At 36.6% G+C, this 23,123-nt stretch overlaps 1 protein-coding gene across 1 annotated transcript in view; it reads left to right on the top strand.

Moving 5' to 3' along the window:
• PALLD (palladin, cytoskeletal associated protein) overlaps nucleotides 1-23,123 on the top strand; it is a 157,178-nt gene that overhangs the window by 69,153 nt on the left and 64,902 nt on the right. Inside the window, exons 3-10 of the mRNA XM_053459905.1 lie at nucleotides 1,905-2,083; nucleotides 2,580-2,646; nucleotides 4,105-4,210; nucleotides 7,725-7,802; nucleotides 10,747-10,888; nucleotides 12,363-12,386; nucleotides 14,911-15,030; nucleotides 16,904-17,246. Coding sequence (XP_053315880.1) covers nucleotides 1,905-2,083; nucleotides 2,580-2,646; nucleotides 4,105-4,210; nucleotides 7,725-7,802; nucleotides 10,747-10,888; nucleotides 12,363-12,386; nucleotides 14,911-15,030; nucleotides 16,904-17,246 — 1,059 coding nt within the window. The remainder of the gene's footprint in view (nucleotides 1-1,904; nucleotides 2,084-2,579; nucleotides 2,647-4,104; nucleotides 4,211-7,724; nucleotides 7,803-10,746; nucleotides 10,889-12,362; nucleotides 12,387-14,910; nucleotides 15,031-16,903; nucleotides 17,247-23,123) is intronic.

Genomic DNA, 23,123 nt, shown 5'->3' with positions numbered 1-23,123 from the left:
GAGTTTAAGTTTACTTACTAGCTCCTAAGGAAGAAATAGATAAGACGTAACTTGTTAAACACTAAACCTTGATTACATCACGTTGCCAGCACCTCTATTGGTAGAAGATCTTGCTCCATAAATGTAATGTATAGAACACTCAAAATTCCTCAATGCACTTAATGTTTATGTTATTTGTATCCTTATCAGAAAAATGTGGATCTTTTAGTTTTTACCTAACTGAATAGTTAAGCGCAAACAACATGTGAGCCTGTCAGTGTAAAGTGATTAAGTACTGCCTCTCAGCACATTGAAACCTCATAATTTAAAACTGGGACAGTTTGGCTAAAAAATGAATTCTGATAAAAACGCCACAAGTGAGCTACATGTCATCTAAAATCACCTCTTTGGCCTTCTTGGCGCCATTCTTCTCATCTGTTTAACAACTAGTCTTTTTATGTAGTATCCCCCTCCAGAAGTTCTTGAAGAAAACCAGCCTCCTCTTAAGTGTCTGAGCAAACGACATGCTGTATAAATTGTTCCATGTTTTGTAAGCTAGAGCGCTCACGATGCTTCGCAACATAGCAATTGTTTTTTTTTTACATTAGTAAGAGTGATTACAGTGTGTTGTGATAAAGATACTTGAACGTCAGGACACAATATGACAATTTAGGAATTCTTTGGAAGGATGATAATCTTTGCATAGAGGTACCCAACAATACTTAATCTCCGTTACCTCTGGTGGAATGGAGGAAAAGGCCTGTCCATAGACATACCACCGCACCGTTCAGGACTTTAGCCTTTAGCTTTAAAAGGAGAATACTTGATTAGATTCTCCATATTGGAGAATCCCTTTCACGAATTAGACAATGAATTAACACTCCGTGTAAAGAGACTCTTTTTGATGGTATCTCATATCTGAAGAAGGGGTACTGGGTGGTGGCTGCCTTATTGACCCAGGAAGGTTTTTATTTTGTTTAAACTGAGTCATGGTTTGGTATTCAACTATATATATATATATATATATATATATATATATATGTATATATAATGTTATGTGGAACCATAGAAATACAGGGAAACGGGTATCTTTTTAGTCTCCGGCACTGCTACAGACCACCATATGCCCTAGTGGTATATTTCCCCTTGGCTCAGTCCAGTAGATTGAGCGTCTAAAGTACAAAATAACATAAAAGATATAAGCTATGCCTGACATCACAATGCAAGGTAGAGTCAAAATAGAGTTGTGAACCATGTAGGTTAAAAGAAAAGCAAAGTAACCATCATGGTTAAGTACATACATCGGATATTTGTGATGTCCTGTGTAGTAAGCCTGTTGAAAGAGTTGTTTTTAAGGGTACAAGGCACCATGCCTCAGTCTAATACTTGTATTATTATTATTATTAGTATTATTTTATTAGATTAGTGCACTGCAACAGATGTTTATAAATCATTGTTAATTATCCTAATAATTTAACAAGGAGGACAATGTATTTCCAAAGGGGAGCCATTTTTAGAAAATAATTCAGTGCAGAAATGATTTATTTATTACATACAATGATGGCAATATATTTGTGAGACATAGCCGGGGAGGAAGTGTTCAATGTTGTTAGTCTAGTCTAGACAGGCATTTAAATCTTCCCAGCAGATATCATTAATCTGTATTTTCTTATTCCGACACATGTTAAAACAAAGTGTCCTGTCTATAAAGTTTATTTATCACTTCAGTACAAAGCATTTTTAGGGGTTTGTTCATTTTTTTTTCTGCCTATACATTTTAATCAATCTTTTTAATGACTCATCTCCAATCTGTCATAGTCTGCTTAGCCTTAGTTTCCTCTCACTTTTGTATTTCGCTACCCGTCCCATGTTCTCCTCCCCCCTCCTGTGCAGCATAAATATCTCAAATGCTTCTATGTCTACAGGTGGTTCTGTGAAGGCAAGGAGCTGAAAAACACTCCAGACATTCAGATCTCCTCTGACGGAGACGGTTTTCACAAGCTCGTCATAGCAGAGGCCTTCGAAGAGGACACAGGGCGATATACTTGCGTGGCATCTAATTCCCACGGTTCTGATACATCTTCAGCAGAAGTATTTGTTGAAGGTAAAATAAAATTTTAGCCGCGAGCAAGTGGGAGTTTTTTTTTTTCTTCTATAATGTCTATATAAATAATTTTGTTAATATTTCAACCAAATTCCTAATATCCGTGTCCAAAAACAAAACGATATTTATAAATAAAGAATTGAGAAAAATAAAAAAATAATAAGTAATGAGTAATAACTTTGTTAACAATAAAAAATATACACACCTGGAATAACAAAAATACAGATTTCTGGGGTGAACGTTTGTTTAGAAAGATGTTATTGTTAGTTGCTATCATGGTTTTAACCCCTTTTAGAGCCAAATGAGCCTTAAATAGAAAAGGTTAAAAAGGTAGGTAGCCTGGCCACAAGTAATCAACTTCCAGTTATTGTTCCATGCCGATGATTGCTAATGTCACTTTAGCTACATGGCTACCATTAACTTTTCATGTATAGAAATGTAATATTTGTAAAATAATTGTAATATAAGTGTGTAATACTTTCTGTTTTGATCCAAGGTGCCAGTTCTTCAGATTCAGAAAGTGAAAGCTTTGCAGTCCTCACAAAACCAGGAACGATGCCACAGTGAGTAGACATGTTTGGATCAGTAGGCCCTTGGTGCTAGGCTACAACATTTACCGGTATATGAGATATTAACATAGTAAAAATGTGATGATCTGTAGGATTATCAAAAAACACAGTCATCTTGGGTACTGTTGGCCAACTGCAAGGTGGCCTTATGTGGAGCTGCAGTGTTGTTAAAGTAGTGCTTAAGATCCATTGCTCATTGTTCATTGCAAAAAAAATATAATGTTATATTTAGACAATGGGATATTTCATATGAATATCATAGATTTAAGGTTTATATTACCCACATTACAGGCAACCTAAATGACCCAAATTTACTCTATGGCCCATGGACTAGAAATGGGGAGCATAGTTCGTGATATAGGCAAACGCAAGAAGGAAACACTTAACACGTTTTAAATCTAGAAGTAGATACATTTTTTAATAATACCATTGAACAGGTGCTTGTGTGGTTCCAAATGTATGCCAGAGTCTTAGGGCATCTTGTTACTGACATCTTGGATTAACAGCGACATATGAGCATGCAGTAGTAATGAATTGTGTGATTTATTGTAGTCTTTCATTCGATTTAAAATTCTAAAATGTGACATGTTCAGTACATCTAAAGATTAGGAGAGGTGTGCCTGGCTTGTGCCGGTCTTCCTGCTGATATGCGAGAGCCAAGTCAGCCTCAAACTAACCGGTAGCTGTAATTCAGCCATCTGCTTTCATTGTGATACATTCAGGAAAATCTGAATCGGAACACGCGTGTCAGTAGTCTTCAGGAGATTAAGGCTGCCAGTTATGCGTGTTTCCTGTCTGTGCGCAACCAGCAGACATTGAGGGTGGTGTGCGGCGTGTGGGGATAGCAGAGGAAGCATAGGGCGACCCATCTGCCATCAGTAACATCCACACATCACGACTGAAGAATAGCTACAGTGAAATAAGGAATCCTACAGAATACAGTAATTATGCTTCCCAGTTATCTTTTACCTGGTCCTGCATATTTCTAGGGTAGGGAATGTGCAGAAGAAGAAGAACATGGTATATTGCAGGTGGCCTGTGTAGCAATAGAAGCAGCAATCAGTTAGACTTGTGCATTCAGATTCCTGCAAACAAAAATGAAGCTGAGAGCTATGGATTTTAATTTGCATTTGTATGAGAGAGTAAATGAGGGTGAGTGACAACAAATTTCGTTTCCGAATTTCATCCCAACCCAATGGTAGCAAATGGAATTTGTTGTTGAGGAGACGGATGGCCAACAACGAAACAAAAAAATTGTCTGAATAGTTTTTGGTCTACTATCAGTTGTGTTTTTGTTGTTAGTTTAAAGCAATTTGTGTTTTGGAGTTAGAAAAATTGGCGTTTTTTTACTTTTTTGTAAATTCAAGAATATTACATGCACATGTAATATTCTCTTCCGTAGAATGTATTTTGGACCCTGAAGGTAAAAGAAAAATCTCGTTTTTTCCATAGGGCTCAAAAGAAAACAAGTTCTGTTTCCTTGACTATAGGGCCTTCATCCCCAAAATGTGGAATAACCACTGCTATAATGCAGCCAATGTCTGTGCCTGTTCAGCAGGTAAGTTGACTATACCTATCCGAAAAAGGGATTTGAAGCATCATTTTGAAAATACCCACACTAGCTTGTATCATTGATTCACGCTGTTTGCACCTGTGCCTAATTTCATCTGCGACACAATACATTCAATTAGAAGCAATACTGAATAGTTCTGGAAAGTGACACAAAGACTATGACTAAAGGTCTATTAATAATTCTTAGACTTGAAGCCTTAACTTCTTGTAGTTATTTTGGACAATCGTGTATGAAATGGAACAATGCTGAATCATGTGAGCTGTAAAAAAAAAATAAAAAAATAAAGTCTCATCTGGATTTGTGAACTATCCAGCATAATGTAACCTACAGAGTTCATGATACTACCTAGTTCTGCAGTATAGATTGTTATAATATTAACAGAAGAAAACATGAATTGTTTATGATTAGATAGATAGATAGATAGATAGATAGATAGATAGATAGATAGATAGATAGATAGATAGATAGATAGATACACAACTTGTCTGTGCCTTTTTTGCCCCCTCCAACATATTTTGCCCACTCATACTCACTATGACATTTATTCTCACACACTCCACTTCACACAAATTATACATCCATGCTCACACACACATTTACACATCCATGCCCGTACACACTTATACATAGACATCCATGCCCGCACACACTTATGCATGCACATTCATGCTCACATACATGCATATATATATATACAAACGTACATGCATATGACCCTGCCTCCGCTTACCTCTCACCTCTCCTGCTGCTTTTTGTGCACACTGTGTAGACAACCTTGGTTTCACAGCGGGGTCACGTAACGTGCCCCCGATACGATCCTGTCTCCCCGTGACAGTTCAACATAGTTTCGAAAAGTGCCCTTCCGATCCTGTGAATTAATCTGAATGGCCTCTTCTGAACCATTTATAACCGGTATGAGGAGACAGGAACAACCCCGTAGTTAAGCCACTGGATAGATTATTCTACCCAAAGTCAATTTTAGATCACAGTATAGAAACAATTTGAATATATCAGTTGTTCATTTCATATAAGTTTTCACCTTCGTTATCCTTAACGATAATTTGCCAGATGTTGTTACTTTAAATGTTTTGACAAAACTGATTACAGAATGAATTTTAGACTAAGTGTCCTGTACAATAACCCCTACCCTACCTGAAAACTCTTTAGAAAGAATCATGTGATTACTATTCCCAAAATATATCACATAAACCCTGCTGCTGAGGTATATTAGACCATAAAGGTTTCGAGTCTGCCTTAAAAAATTTAAGCCAGGAATCAATTCCAGCAGCCATAAATAATCTTAGATCAACTGCATCTGTTTTAGTATTACAACTGTGGCTATGTATCAAAAGTGTATGCAAAAAAACAGACTGGCCAGCTTCAGTGTTGGCAAAACACACAGATTAATTCCAAGGGCAATCGTCTATTTTCTATTGTATTATTTGTGCAATACATCACTACAAGCTGCCAAATACGCCGTGACCCTAAGCACCTCTGGATGTCGTAACACTCATGGACAGATGCGCATACATAGTTTGGAGATGAACACCAGTAATAAACTGACCGCAAGTAAACATTAGAAGAGCTGTTTAATAGGGGTTTTGTGAGCCACAAGGTCACAACTTTTACAATTATTGTCTACAGGTATTCACATGAGCTTAACCTAAAACTTTCCACTTACACCTTAGTACCGGTAAGTCCTGGAAAGTGTTAGAGACATTATCTGTACAGCGTATGATGCAATTGTTATGATAGAATATTAATTGCATACACGCAAAACATTAGTGGTTTCTATGACAATAACCCATAAGTGTGACACGGCAATTAAATGTTCTTATTTTATAAAGAGAAACAATTTCACTTGATTACAGAATTATTTCTGGGAGGGGTTTGTGCATTTAGCTGTAAATAACTCATATTTGTAATGCTGCCTTAAGTTAGCGTTTAACCCAATAAAGTGTTAAATTCAGCAGAGTAATGGAACATGGACATGGGTCATGGTAGATCTGGACCAAAACTCTACCAAAAAACATACCCGTTGAATTTGCACACTGGGAATTTGATATAAATGTCACATCAAAGCTTAGGATGCATGAAGTTAAGTCCAGATGGACATTTATCAACAGTGGGTATCGGATTGCCTCCATATCCTCTGGGCTCTGTATTCTCTGTACATTATATACATTATTACCGTCTAAATCTTCTTATACACTGAACTTTATTTCCATCTTTCAAATATGTAAAGTATCTTGGGAGCTGGATCCAGTAAATTTAACCTATTTCTGCTCCAACTTAGACCTAGAATCAATATCAGTGAAGTTCTTTAAACATATGTTTCCAATATGATGGTATATGATATGATGGTATTCCGATATAATTACCATCACTGGAGTCACTCTTGTTAAAAGTATCTTTATAATTATTAATAAGGGGGATCCAGATTTTTTTTTAATACAATGTGCAGTTTACATAAACTGCAAAAAGCCACGGTATCATTTTCCAACATATTAAAGGGATTGATGAAAAAAATGCTTTTTTATATTTGTGTTGAGAGCAGCATCTATAAGGAATAATATGGTTAAATATTTGGAGTTGTGACTGCCTCCTTGCATTTGTACCGACTTTGTCATTAAATGAACAAAAAAATATTTGTCAGGACTGTCCCTTTAACTGACGCCTATTACCCCCAGCTCGGCAGGGTTACTTGACTCCATTCCTTTGTCTTGATGACAGATTAGTTTGTTAACAGTCCTGTAAATCTTAAAGGGACGCTCCAGCCAGCAAAGTGCTGCCATTAAAGCAGCCAATCACTCAGATCATGGTGGAGATGAAGAGCTGCAGCTCTGCTGCTGCAACTTCTCTATATGGAAAGTAATTTTGTTTTACATGTTTTCCCGGATGCTTCCCGGATTCCCGGATTAACTGATTAATAGCCTTTATATGCATTATTCCTTGGGATAGCTCTCTAGGACATTGATTCCCGTCTCCATTTCCATGTCTACTATACCCATGTGCAGTACGCCCAATGGTGCTGCCAGCTAAAAAGCAAACAGCTGCTGTCAGCAAACTAAATGTATTTCTGTGTTAGATTAGGATTACTCCCCCTTTAACGCAAATGTTATATTATTTTTTACTTTACTCTCTCAATATGATATGTGATTGGCACAGGAATGGCGACTGCGGGTCATGGCGGAAGGGCCCTCTGGCGCCAGGGTAACATCGAGCAGACGTCAGAGACAAACAAATATTTTTTTTTTCATGTAAAGATTGAAACATCTGGTAAAAGTTTGGCTAGCACCGTGTATACATTTTTTTCTGGGAAAAACATTCATTATGGGTCTTTTATAGATAATGTTTTATTAGCAGACCATACCAATAAATCCTATGATGTAGCTCTTTAAGTATCTATCTCGATCTTATGGAAAATGCGTGTTTCCTGTTTGTGATATGTTTAGTCTTGCTTGCAGATGTTTATTAAAACAATAATGTATATTGACAGGTCCAAAGCCCTACGTCATTTCTTTACCGACAAGATGGACCCGGCACATCTACAGTTGCTGCCCCGGTTTTTACTAAGGTCTGCTATTTTGAGTCTTTTAATTATGATATAATTGAGTATTTTTTGTATATATATATATATATATATATATATTTAAATGTTGAACTTTAAGCACAGCCTTTTTTTATTAAAATAGTTTTCAGCTCTGTCTCTGTTCATGTAAAATGTAATTACATTGTAACTTCTTCCATGTTTCCTTCATGAATTTCTGTTATTTATCTCTCTTTACGTCTTTCACAGTGCAATTAAATTAGTAATTTATTAAACATTATTATCTGAATACATTCCTGTAAGCAAGAGGAAATATGTGCCTAATCGGTAATAATTAGGGATACAAATTATAATTGTGGATATACAAGGCCTCTTTGGACGAATTGACCTCTGTCTGAAAACTGGGGGGTGGGGAAACATGTTGTAGTTGGTAACAGAGAGAAGGAATAGCAAATGGCACATTATTAGTTAGCAGACTTATACAAAAGGGGGAAATAATGTAATATTATAATAATGACATATAATGTAACATACTAAAATGCTAAAAATACTACAGTAATTTGGTATACACAAGAAGCAGTCCATGTTAGATGCTAGTTGGTGTTCTACATCAAAATTGATGTAGGCATCTTACTGGAACCCCAATTCTAGCCATTTTAACTAGCAACAGCCAATCACATGTTTCCTTTCTAAAAAGTGAAATTGTATTAGTATACATGTGATTGGCTGTGACTTCACATGCTTCACACATATCAGTAGCACGCACCGCTGTGAAATTTACATACTAACAGCTCGTGGTTTCAGTAGACTCTGCCAAAAAAATGCATGTTCCAATTTACATGAAGCAAAATGCGTTGGCATCCATGCAAAATGAAAAAAAAAAAAGAAAATACATTTTCCGGGGTTAGACTGTCCATTTGGCATTTGTAATCTGTAATAAGAAGAAAGAAAATACAAAATTAATTGCTGTGTTTTTGTTGTGCGAACCCATCCAAAAGATTATCCTGTATAAGACATAGATTTGTGTAATTATTTTCTAATAGGAGTGGTTGTTTTCTTTAATTCACATCCCCAGCGTTTGGTTCTTAGCCACTTGACAGATTAATTAGCACAACCCTGAAATGTGTGAATCACAATACCAGGAACCCATGATTTTGATCTGTCGGAACATGACTCAGTAGGGACATAAACAAAAGACGTTGGAATTCTGCACATTCATGGCCTTCTCATATCGGCGATATTGTGTGCCGGCCTTTCTATATGGTACCTCACTTATGTTCTTGTACATTTTTAACTATTAAATAAAACTCCACCATAATGTGACATAACCTGCATTGTAGCACCCGTGGGTTCACACAAACCTCAAATTCTTTCTACAGATTCCCAATTTTTCCAAGATTATTAGATGTCCCGGGTGGTTTTCTTACCCTTATAGTATATGAAAGCCAATTTTAAGCTTACATTACTGAAATCTGCATGCCAGAAGTTCTCCCTGTAAATTCTTAATGCATTTCAACATATTCATCATAGTACATGAAGAAATGGTGCCACAGTTTCAGCCAGTACCGGGGGGCTACTATATGGGCTCCAGGGCTTTCTCCCATGGCAAGATATGGGCCTTTTGAGCCGGCCATTAATTTAGATCTATTGTGTTTGGGATTATTTTGTTTGCAGACATTGACTAGGTGTTTGTTATAATTTGTCTTATTTTCACACATCTTGTTCCATAATATAAACTGACATTAGTTTGTACCAATTACACATAGGTGTGATCTAGTCTAGGACACCATTATCTATGTAGAACAAGACACACACATGGAAGGAGACCTTTAACAGAACACACATGGGGAGTCCGTGTCTGTACACACACTAAGAATATGTTTAATATGTTCTCAGTACAAAGCTATTTCTTGGTCTCATTGAGTGTGAGATTTATTCTAAATCAGTTTTTTTTTATTCCTGTTATTATCATTATTATTTTTGCTCTAAGCTAAGTACGTTATGTAATTGTCCGCTTAGCTTGGTGGTTTTAATTAGAAAACTGATGAAAAAGTTGAACATTCTCCACTGTGGGAACTTAAGTCAGTTTTCATACAAATATCTCCTTTGCCATGTCATCAGATATTGACTCACTGTCTGCGTACAGCAAACATTCCTGCGGGGATCGGAAGCTTTTCTGGATTACAAAGAGATGCCAGCAGTACCAGCTGACTTAGACTTTAGGGTTGAAAGATCAACCAATGGAATATTCTTTTTATGTTCAGCAAATGTTCACCTATTGTTGCTCAGTATGATATTTAGTTTGTTTAATAGTCTTTGGTATTTGTTTAATACTTTCTATCTTTTAGCACTCTGAGTGTTGCAGTTATTATTGTTTTGGATTATATAGCACCATCGTACTCCGCAGCACTGCACAGTGGGCAAACGGGACATAACAAGTAGTGCGTCACACAACAATTTAGACTTAATGAAACAAAACATGAAGGTGACCCTGCTCAAAAGATTACAGTCTGGAAATTGACTCCAATAGGGAGATGTACTTTTGGGGATGACTGATGTACTAACAAAAATAAGGTCTCGTTTGTTGAGCAAGTAGGCTTTATAGCATAACGTTACTTAGAATTCTTCAGATCACCACCTGAGAGTCCAGAATTACCAGCTTTTTACAGCACCTCTGGGACAGCTCTTTTTTTATATGGGTATGTGGAACCGCCTCCCAGCAATAGTGGTAGATGCCAGTACATTGAGGGAATTTAACCATGCTCTGGATAGGTATATGGCTATCCTGAATCTCAAATTAGACCAAAAACTGATTGATTATTGTTTTAGATAACTCCTTCATATTCAGCAGCGCTGTACAATGGGTAAAAACATGAGAGGTAATTACAGCAACCCAGTGCATTTTTTCCCCCATTTTTTGGTGTATATATACATCATTTATGATAAATGCTTTTTATTCTCTCAAATCCAGGAGCTGCAGAGTCTAACAGCGTCTGAAGGACAGGTTGTGGTGTTAGAGTGCCGAGTAAAAGGCACACCACCGCTGAAGGTCAAATGGTTTAGAGAAGGGACAGAAATTCAGGACTCTCCAGACTTCAGGATTCTTCAAAAAAGTAAGGATCTGCTTTACTTTTAATTCTGCCGTAGGTAACACAGCCACAGAAAGTCAGAAATATACATCAACACTATACTCATAGTTTAGAAAATAAGGCCATATGTATATTTTTCTGTGGAAGGTTCACCTGTTTTGTGTCCATGTAAAAACAAGTGTAAAAAAAAAGTAATAAAGCTTAAGCTTTTAAACAAAATAATAAAAACTACAATCTTTGTGTTCCAGCTATACCTTTATTACATATAATTAAACCTAGTAATTACAGGACAGTTGTGATTATTCTCTATAATATATCTGTTTTTGTGATCAAGGTCCCTGTCTTCTGGATAGTATGCGATCTGTAGGTTGTAGATTTCCCCAGGGTCTTCATTCACGTATTATTTAACCGCACATATATACACTCCGAGAGGAGAGAGTGTCAAGTGGCCATTGTTCTCTCTGCTAATCTGGAGAGGTTGAGAGGTTATACATTGTATTGCAGCAGGCCTGGCAGACAGGCAGACAGGAAGGTAGTTATGATAACTTATACGTTTAGGAAAGTGGGGGTATAGAGTGTTACTTGGATCTAAGCAATGAAACTACTGTACTGGCTTAAACATATATCTATTGTGACTATTAAGTTTATTTTAAATTGGTTTTTGTTCAAGAATTATAGGACTATATTAGGGTATTATTACTCAGTCTGGGGATATATGTGGCTCATTGTGAAAGTATTGAGGGGAAAGACCTATTTAAATGTATTATCGTGTTATATTGTATAGCGTAAAGATATGAATTGCTCTCATTGGCTTGCCTGATGCGAGCATTATGTTACTTTTTTAATAATGCTTTTATTGCTTTTTGAAAATGAAATACATAAATAACGGGCAGAATAATATTGAACCATCGTAAACCAACTGCTGAGTCCCCATTACATTTGATATAAGTAAAAAACACTTACAGTTGGGTAAAAATCCAACCATTTGTTGTTTTGCTACACATACGGTAAGATGAGGGGTCTGTGTTAGTCTAATTTGAGACCGTGGGAAAATAACCCCAGCACCTCCTCATTCTTTCAACTCCAACCTCAAAGACATAAGCAACGCTTCTTTTTCCCTACTTTTCAATCGGATTTTATTTATTTGAGAGCCCTATATACTGCTGACCTTGGCCACCCTCCCCTGCTAAAAGTCATCTACAAGAATCTCAGCCGAGGGTCAGAAGGCCCCATACCACCATAGGCTATGTTCTTTAATAAAGACCCCTATGCCAAGAATCTACACTAAAACCTTTAACCAAGCATTTTTTTCCCTTTTCTTGGGAAAAACCTAATTGAGCTCCCTTAATTAAGATCTATGTAGCTCAGTAAATAACATGCACAATATGTCAGATTTAAGCTTATAATCAAGACTGAATGAATTTGAATAAATATATTGATGCATGGTATATATAATAGATATTAATTATTTCTGTCTTTTTTTCTCTTTCGTTGACAGAGCCACGATGTGCCTCCGAACCTGGTAAGGAATCAGTAAATACACCAACTCTGTTTCATAGAACTGGTAACACATACGAGTGTAACTGGAAAAATTAAAATAGGGGTATTGACAAATAATATTCTGATACATTCATCAAATTATTTTTTAAAACTATGCTATAAATTATGCCCCATAATATCTCCATCCTACCTTTTTTTCTGGAATTTTAACCTAATCACACCGTTTTCGTACTAAAATAGTCTTTGTGGCGTGTTTTGTAAAATAACTTTTAGTCCAAGTGAAAAATTTTTGGAGAAAAAAACCGGGCATTATTATTATTTATTGTTTTGTATAGCGCCATCATGTTCCATAGGGTTGTACATTCCATAACTTGTGGTTATGTTGCGGAGGTGGTAGCGTTCTGTCCCTATGTGCCTTCTGCTGATCACGGAGCAGCCTCATCTCATCACTTCGCGTCTAGATGATATGTTCTACACTCTTTCTGTCTAGACAGAACTCACCCCCCCATATCAGACTGTTTTCAAAGTTAATAAACAGTCCAGTTGTTTTAAGGCTCCTATCCCAGTTTGTCAAATTACCTGTTCTGTTCTCCTTTACACTCGTTTTGACACAATGCTGATTGAATCCTTCGGAGATGAGTCAGCTTGGAAAGAAGTGAATCATTGTCCAGCTGTTGGACTGTTTGTCATTGCACAGCTGTCTCGATACAGTCACGGAGCCGATCGTATTACAGCAGTGTATTGTCTGCACTGTGACATATGAAAGGAAAGGCTTTATTAGATAAAAGGGAATGACTATACTATAATGCTTTAACCATCACATTGTCCTCCTTGGTGAGGTCCTTTCAAAGCATTATACGGATTCTATACTGCAACAATGCAGCTTTATTTTAAGAAATAATTCCTAATGCCGTAAACTGCAATGGAAGAAATATGTGACGACATGCATTTTATCTTACTTAACGTATCTCAGCAAATACCGGTACTTTGTAGTGTATGGTAGTATTAGATTTATTCCAGGTAATTGAATCCAGCCCATTGTGGCCACACTCCATTGGCGCCAATTTTAAAGGGAGACAAACATTTCCCCCTGTTTTTTTTAAACTTTTTACATGTATGTTCATGTCAATCATTCCAGAAATGAAGAAAATATGAGTGCTGGCTTTTTATTTTGTTGATCGGAAATCCCTGTATGCATAGGTCCACGTTTCTTATTACGAGAGAGGGAATGTAAGGACAGGAAATTGGCTTAGCTACTTTATGCCATAAATCTCAGCCGTAAAGTTAAATCTTAAACAAAATGTTTACACTGATTTACAAACAAAAAGCACAAGTTATAGGTTGTTTTCATTATTGAATTTAGTTTAAAGCTTAAAGTTCTGACTGGGTGCCTGATTGGCCAGCAACACCACTCAATAAATTCGATCCCACGATGAATTTGTTACTGCTTTAATGTAATGAATAAGTAACAACCAGGGTACTAAATCTGGCATGTCAAAGAAAAAGTTGTCCTGTGTTAGGGGTAAAATGGAAATTCAAGGAAAACCCATTTAATCTGTAGCTTGGGAATTCAAGTCTAGGCCTAGAAAAGGAAATGAAAAGGGCTGCTTCAGCGTACTACATAATGCAAAAGTAATACGTTGATAAATTAAGGAAAATAAGTCACAAAAAGTAGCCAGAGTCTTATTTTTCTGCCAATGAAGAGAATTTGGAGCCAAATGAAAAATGTGTATCAGCGCAATCTAAAAATAAAAACAGGGACTAATGGAATATGCAGCTGACCAGAGTGGAAACACATACTCTTATTTTCTTGTATGTAAATGCACTTAGAGATTTGGTTATTTGAGATGTGTTACCGCAAGCAAATGTGTCTTTTGCTTCTTTTTCTTGTAAAATATCAACAGGTAAGAGAGCGATCAGAACCTTATAGATGAGGTTACCATCTAGCAGCCTGGACATCAGCGTAGGTTACATGCGTGTAGTCAAAGGGAACTTGTCCAGACAGGCCTATTTATTTAAATCACAATAATATCCAGGATCATAAAATCATTTTTTTTTCCTTGTCTTTTATCCTTTTTGTGGATTACTATTTTCACAAAGGGTAAAGATTGTGTGACATCGCCGTGCTATGATGCAATGAATGAAACTGCAAATTCCAAATTTAGATTGCACACTGGGATCTCAGCAACACCTTTGAAGAATAGAACATCGTGAGTGGTGGATATTTAACTACAGGAAGCATCATAATAGATATGCTTTGGGAGTTTTAGAGTACGTGTTGCTCTTGTTAAATATAGGAGCAAAATAATTATATCCATATGCAGTATGACGGCTACTACTCTGACTCGTAAACATAAGACAACTCTAATGTATAAGAGTACTTTGTTATTGGTAACAAGTGGAAACATATTTAGAGTTTATAATAAATTATGGACTATTGTGTAAAAAAAAAAACTATAAAAAAGTAAGTGGAAAAAATGTTTGGCGTTCTAGAGATACAGCATTTGCAGCATTTATAATGGATCTTTCGTTCTGTTTTATCTCAGAGGAGATCTGTACACTTGTGATAGCAGAGACGTTCCCAGAAGATGCCGGGACCTTCACATGCAAAGCTTGGAATGACAGTGGATCAGTGACCTGCGCAGCCCAGCTCACTGTTGGTTCTGGTACGTCACTTAGGATTGCTGTTATCCTTCCTTATTGGATTCTTGCCATCACTCGTGATATTCTAGTCTTTCTTATTTATGTTAATATGCCTCATGCATTTGAGCGTCATCCATCAGTATCCTTTCTCTAAGACCTCACCAGGTTTCTCAAATGCACAAAGTTAATGAGGCAAAACCAAACACTGGTTGGAATGCATCTCTCGGAATGAACGTTGTATGGAAATTCGGGGCAGCACATTTTACTGAGGTTGATTCAGGCTGTGGTTTTATTACCACTTGGCAGTAGTCACTTGCGCCAGCTCAGGGTTAAGAAACGGAACTTCAAACCAGCTGCTCTCAGGTGTCAGATGGTAAAATGTACCAAAAAACATAGCTCTCCTCCCAATAATAAAAGATTCCCACGCTGTCTTTTTGTAACCATGCTCCACATACCGTTAACCGTGGAAAAAAATGATGTTTGCCAATATTTGTAATTCTTACGTCAATAGCATGAAGGTATTAATCAATGAATCATAGCAGTCTTTCCAAAGTAGCTGAAAACATGTCCATTGGCAGTTGCATGGACTATAAGCCAAGGTACATTACAAGATTATTATTTCTGTTTATATGCATAGCTGCAAATATTTCTATATTGCTTTAGATGGTAACTACATAATGATAATAATGTATTGTTTGGTATGAATGTATTCATTTGGTAAAAATTTTAACAAAGCTGTCAAACAGTCAAGAATTCTCCTAATTCATAGAGTTTTTTTGCTTTACCTAATATGAAATCAATTTGTTTTATTATTTCTTTCTCGCTTTACAAGGATCCCACAAATATGTTTTTTTTTAAAATATATGTTTACTTGTTATAGAAATAATGTACTAAATCTGGATTAACAGCAAGCGCTCCTGTTCGTGATTTGAACGTACCTGTTAGACAAAGGTTAAATAGTGTAGAAAGAAACTTAAATGGAAACAATGTGACTCTAAGGAGGTGGTAACAGTCGCAGCTGTGCTGAATCCTGGGGAGACAGCTTCCATACTGAGTTTGTTTAACTTGCTGTCTATGACATGCTCGTGATTAATAAAGTGCAGTGTTGCATATAACAGCTAATTGAGTGATATGAAACTGTTTGATTCCATGTATCATTTGCTGTCATGTTCACATGTGATCTATCATCTTGACAGGCATCCTTAATTCTCTTTGTAGTTTAATAGTAGTAATAGGAACAATATGTTTCTATGAGATAATTTCTGATAATAAATTAGTAATAAATCTCTTCTCATTAGATTAAGGAATAAACTGTAGTTATACAGTATGTATGTATAAAATGTGCGTTATATATAAGATCCCCAGATGACTGAATATTTCAAATCCTGGTAAAACTTTGCGAAATATATTACTCAAAAGCAAACTGCTTTCCAATGGCTCTTCTCTAAGTTAAGCTTTTAATTAGTTAAGGACAGATTGAATTCTTACTTAAGAAAACTTTGTTTTAGAACATTGACCTATGACCTAATTTAAAAGAAATGTCTATTTTGGCTTGAATAGAAAATTGTATGGGTATCCCAGTACTCAGGAGGAATGTTTGCCCTGTGATAAAGTGGTGGTAATGTTGACATCACTCTGTGGGTACAAAATGATTGTCGGTGTGAAGGGGGCCAAAAAAACACCCAACCTTTTTGTAAAGGTAATGGTGTTAGCATGTGCGCACACAGGGATGCTGATTTAAAATGTATACTTGCAAGACAACTAACTCCAAAGCACTGATGTTGTATTACCTCCCCTTAGTATGAATGGAAGGAGATCATCAACTTGGATCCTTGAAATGCATCCATGTTATCCTAGAGTGAATTATCATTTTTACCTTTTCTTTCCTTTTTTTAGGAAATAATGAGGCTACCAGAAATGATGTGTCAAGTGGAGAGATTAGTGGTTATGATTTCCAGAAGTATTCACCTCCTTCAGTAACAAGCAACAGTTGCATTGAAACCCCATCAAAAAAACCTTCAGGGGGCTTTCAGTCACAGGATAGCAACTCGAAACCAAACCTGGAAAAGAATCATATGCAGCTTTTCTCACTGGAGAGCAAAGTCAATGGCATACATCCTAGTAATGGTGTCAATGGTATCAACGGCAATCAAGACAGGACTTATATGTCCCCAACTTCTCCAAGTACCGTATCCTCACCAAGCAAAGAGCCACCACCGGTGCCAACCAAACCAAAACTGTGAGTATTTTTGCCAGATTTTTTTAATACTTGATTTACATCTGTGTCTGATGTTTATGGTACTTATGTGTTGTATAAGAACATGTGGCCTAAAAAGATGAAGTGGTATTCACTTAATACGCAAATTACCTCATAATAACCTTTTGAAGTTTGGATCAACATTTCAGCAGTACAATCCTATCGTAACTTGGAAGCTTTTGTTGTTTTTTTTGTGAACATGAATTCTGCTAAACTCCATTCTAGAAGAACTAGCAAAAAAGAGTCCTCCAATAATCCTTGCCAAATTTGTATTTTCGGCATGGGAAATAAGATAAAGTCTGACTAAAAATTTCAAACCTCATTATAACGCCATTGTCCATTCCTTGAATAGGTTTTCAATCACTGCTACTGCACCTTGACTAGACAGCTTGGCATTTTTTTATTTGGTTTGTTCTTGGAAAATTGGAGAATGATGGTTACCATAATAGCACAAACATGGCTTTTATTTTATTAGCAGAAGGGTTTGTGGTCACAAAACCAATGTTATACACGAAGATAGAAGTCAAGGAAAATGGAAAACAAAAAAGCTTAAGGAGAAAAACACAATAGTAACTACAGGCCGGCTTGGCTATACTTTTTGGGGGCCCAAAGCATAAAAATATCTTGGGGGCCTGGAAGTGAAACAAAGTGATGTTTATACACCAAGTTGTTACCCAACAATGGTACAGTGTTATGTTGCTGCTGTCTGACTAATGTCAGGTGGTAGCCATCAGGAGGTTGAACAAGCATCATTTCTACATCAATTGTTTGCTTCGCTAATCCCAAAGATTTAATGGGCGTTACTGTTGCTTTAATGATATGTTGCTTTAGTCATCAGGGAAAAGATCTGCTTATTAAGCTATATTTTCTTTGCCAGAATACTAGACTTACAGTAGCAATTTTGGTACAGGACAATAATAATCTGAAACTTTAGAAGCACAGTCCTTTGAAACAGATACAAAATATGGAATGGTTTCTCTCTCAGAACACAGCATCCTTTGGATCATTCAGCTAAAAAAAAGAATTCTGTTTTAGAACACAGACATTACTCAGGCTTGCTGATAAATCATCCCGCGCATTAGGAGACTGTTGGAAGCATTGTCTAAAATCTAGTACTAACCACATAACTAAACACTAAGCCAAAATAGCTGCCATTGAAGATCAGCAGACAACCAAGTATGAGTGCGGTGTGGAATGAAACCAGACATGTCACTTCCACAATTTTTACATTTTATAGTCCATTTTACTTAATAGATGTGTAATGCTGTGTACACATTAAAATAATTATGGTAGGTGTAGTGGATGTCATACCTATACTGCACACGCAGGGAACCAAAGCATGGTTCCAACATGTAGAAGTTGAACTAAAGTCCCCTTTACATATTCACTACTGGCATCTTGTGAGATCCAACTTCACCTCTGGATGAAATGAAGTGCAAATCACCTACCTTCATATGTAAATTAAAGTTTTAAATATGTGTGCGTATTAAATACATTAAAAATAAAATGTTGGGATCCCCTCAACCTCTTGTTATGCAAAGGGGCAATGATCACCATCCTTCCCCCAGTGGAATTGGGGTTTTAAACTTAGTAAAAAATTCAGGAGTGAATAGATCCTATGTGTAGGCAGGGATCGGTTCATGGAACAGGCAGCCTAATATGGATGCTTGATACCATGACCATATACAAAAAAAAGTCTTACAGGGAAAATGTCTGATCTCTGCTAACATGCAGGGATTCCATCACTGTGTGATGTCACAGGTGCCTCCCTGTATTAAAAAAACAAAAACTAAATAACCACATTCAGACATGTACATTTATATAAATGCATTTCCTTTTTATCTTTTCTATTAAAAAATATTCTATTAAAAAATATGACTAGCATTTAGGACTACACTTTGCATCACCCTTGGCCAGTATGACGAAGAGGGTGATGGCAGTCGTGGCTCTTAAAAAAGGTGTACCAAAGCTGCAAAAACAATGTAATTTGTGTAGATATGTATATTGTCTGTCTGTATTTTGCTTCTTTAGCATAATTATGTAATTTTACATCTTATGGGTTACTATCCTGCGGTATGTTGTGTATTGTCCCCTACAATACTAGGTGAGTGTGGGGGCGTTTAAGAAGAATATCAACTGTGATTTGCAATATATTTGATATGAAATATAGTTGTCCATAGGTAAAGTGTAAGCTTGTCTCCTAAATCTAACTATAGAAGAACCAGATTCCCAGGGGGGAAATGGGTCCGTACCCCTGGAACTCAAAGAGTTAAAGAAGGAAATATGTGCATCCATAAAATGTGTTCTTTCTTATAGCATATAGCAGGTCCTTAATGCTGACATAAATTACTTCCATTGTCATATAATGCAATACAGTCTATCACCAAGTCCGTACACACTGGAAGAGGAAAAGGCATACCATGCCAATATGTTTAATATTTCTTCAGCATCTGTTTTCCATCTTATCTTGTTGTTTAATTAACATCAATCTTTCAGATTCAATCAGATTTGTTTTTCAGAAAATAATATCTTAAAGCAAATAGCCTTTGTTCTATAAACGCCAATACTTGCAGTATGGATTTGATTAACATTATTCTGATTTGATGTCAGTTTGGGATTTCGCTCCAATGGACAATGTATTTTAGCAGAGACAAATTCACCCCCAGATGTTTCGAGACATCGCTGCTTTCATCTAGAAGTATAGCTGCTTCCAGAATAACAAAAAACGGAACAAATCTCAATTTGTACCAACGTGTATTGGAAAACCAGCAGAGAATTTCTTTGTTTATGGATAGTAAGTAATGTGCAGTGCATCTGGCCGAATGGTTCCTTACCACTTCAAACATCTTGTTTGAAGGACATTTGTTATGGCGGATCTTAGAGAAAGTTTATTTACTAAGAGTCTGAGTAAACAGTTTTAATATATTAACAGACATCCGTTATATTAATCAGAGGTGGAATATACAGTATAATTGACAGTCATTGTAATGACACACTTTGATACCATATGGCCGGGTCTAAGAATGCATTTCTGAGTAAGATTTAAGCGCTTTCTGAATCGTTCTTCACTGACATGCACCTGTTAATGTACCGTTATTGGAGTTGTAGATTAATAGAATAAGCTTGTTGTACTAGACAAATGACCTAATAAGCAGACTATGATGTCAGGATGGTAGAGGTCACCCCCACCTGGCTCACTGTTATGTTAGCAAGCAAGTGACTGGCCCTGAATAGAATCAGTGGGTATTGTGCTTTAACTATAACAAAATTCCATATATCTTACTCCAATAAGCAGTCATATAGCAACCTGGATATGGCCCCTTTATAGCAACCAGTCAGTCAACTAGGTTTAAAAATAAAATGAACATGATATATATATATATATATATATATATATATACAAATATAAATTGTGGAGATAGAGGTGGGGTGGATTGGCTCGGAATGACATGGCACCAATGTCAAGATCATGTCGATCAGTTACGAGACTAATTTTGCCTATAGAGTTCGTTTGTTCATTGGTGACAGTTGATGAGAATGGAGCGCAGGTCAAGCGTAGTGAGACCTGTGAAAGAAACAAGTGGAACTTGATATGTATCTTTATTTAGAAGAATGGGGGGGGCTGTGTGAAATCAGTTCTCCCTACGTTTGTGGACGAGCTGATATGAGATTGAACATTCCCACCCCCCGACTTTATTATGCATTATGAAATACCAACCAGCTCCCAAGAAAATGATGGCATGTGCCCTGTATGTTGCATAGGTAAATCTGTATAAAAAGACCTCAGATTCCCACACACACTATAGCATGTTTGGATAATTATTTTTGATACAGGGCGTAATCAGTTCCACTCACTCCAATCTTTTGCTAATTATTTGGCATTCGCTATGTTTAATTGTCTCAACAATTCTGTGCTTATTTCCTTAATCACTATAGAAAGTGCTGAGACCGTACATATTCATTGAGATACTGCAGTGAAGTGTCAGGTCTCTCAAGTTTCCTGATTGAAAAAGAAAGGAAAATTCAATGGTTTTTGGGTGGTGCGCTTTCATCCATTAGAATTATTTGCTTGATTAAATCTGTGCTTTTTATGGCATTCTGCCATTTCAGTCTAAAAGGTGTCAGCCAGCACATTGCATAATATTGCATACTCGAGGTAGGGATCATATCACATGCTTTTCATCTGATGGTGAATACAACAGAATTAACCTCTTTGCCTCTCAGTGAATGTAAGGTTAATTGCTAACTATGAGGCATTCCATTTCAAACATGCTAATGGAATTCTGGGTGAAATGCAAATAAACATACGGTATATGCCAAGAGTTCACCATACATCTGCTGCAGCCGCATTTTCTATCAGAGGATATGTTAGTTTCCAAAATCCCCCATTTTGAAGTGTGGAGTAGTTAGTAAGCTCATATAATGGTACCCCGCCTTGTAAATGCATGGAGGGATTGCTCTGTTTCCCCCAGCAAATTGACTTATAGGAGGTGAGTTCTGCAGAACGCAGAACACATGTTAAGCATACCAGCGCACATAACCGGTATTCTCACCACCAGTCAGCTCCAGCATTCACTTGCATTCGATTTCCAGAGGGTCTACGGAGGCTCTAGCATGCATGCGCAGCAATTACACCCATTGATTTCCTTCCAGTGATTGGCTGCTTTGGGTATTCTTCAGTATTTTAGAAAGATATGTATTTTTACTTATTTTACTGCAGACTACTTACTTACTTATTGGTGGGGCACTATGCTGCCCGTTCAATATCCATTTTAGGGGTAGCGAAGCCAGCTTTCATATTCTAAGATTATGGGTACAAAAAAACAAAATTTTTACACTTTTGTAGGAGGAAGGTCCAAAAAGTGCGCAGACTCTTTCATACTGTGTGTTTTAGAAACTGTCCATCATGATCTTGAAGGTTACCAAGCAGTTAAATGTCACACAACATCTACTCTGGCTAGAAGACTAAAGGATGCGTATGAGAGCAGCTCATTTTCAGAAAATAATGGCTATCTTTACTTTCACCCATTGCATACAACAAGAATATGTTGTATGTAACTATAATAAAATATTTCATGATGATAAAATATGTCTAGGTCAAGTTCCACTTAAACATATTATATTCCTAATACGGTAATAGAGTATTTTAAAGTTGACCTCTCATCTATCCAGATATTTCTTCATTGACTTATATATATCGGATCTGGTTTAGCAGGATGTTTTGCTGCTAAACCAGACCTTTTTGTAATCGTGGCACCAGAAGCACTGTTTATGCGATACATCTATTTAATCACAACCCCTATAGAGAAAAGACAGAATGCTAATTTTCTGACACCTGCTACTTATAATTTTCACATAATAGTGTTTCGTGATACCTATAATAAGCTTATATCCAGTGTATCTCGCTAATCAGTTCTAAGGCTTCTCTGTGAATATTATACAAATTAGTTGGCAAGTATTTTGTAGCCTAAGCAAATTATTGCTTATTTCCTTAATCACCATAGAACATGTTTTGTTGAATACGCAGAGAGTACAGGCGTGGAGTGTTATTTCTCACAGGTTTCCTGGCTGAAAAAAAAAACTCTCAATGGCTTTCGGATATTAAGATATTCAAGCTATTTGCTTAATGAAATCCTTGGTTTTTATGGCATTCCATTCTTTCCAAATAAAGAACCCACCCTTCCTCTAATATTACTTATCGTGGCTGGGCTCAGCCTGTAGCTAAATGAGGGGACACTCCAGTTGTTGAAGGGCTATGCTCATTTCTGAGTGGGATATGTTGAATAAATATATTTTTAATTTTAATGGTTTACCCAAATTATTCCAGCAAGTACCAGGCAAAAGTCCAGAAGCATATAT

The sequence above is a fragment of the Spea bombifrons genome, chromosome 1, assembly GCF_027358695.1.
Source record: "Spea bombifrons isolate aSpeBom1 chromosome 1, aSpeBom1.2.pri, whole genome shotgun sequence".
NCBI lineage: Eukaryota > Metazoa > Chordata > Amphibia > Anura > Pelobatidae > Spea > Spea bombifrons.
The sequence above is the reverse complement of the archived record's forward strand: the minus strand, read 5'-3'. Positions and strand labels throughout refer to the sequence as shown.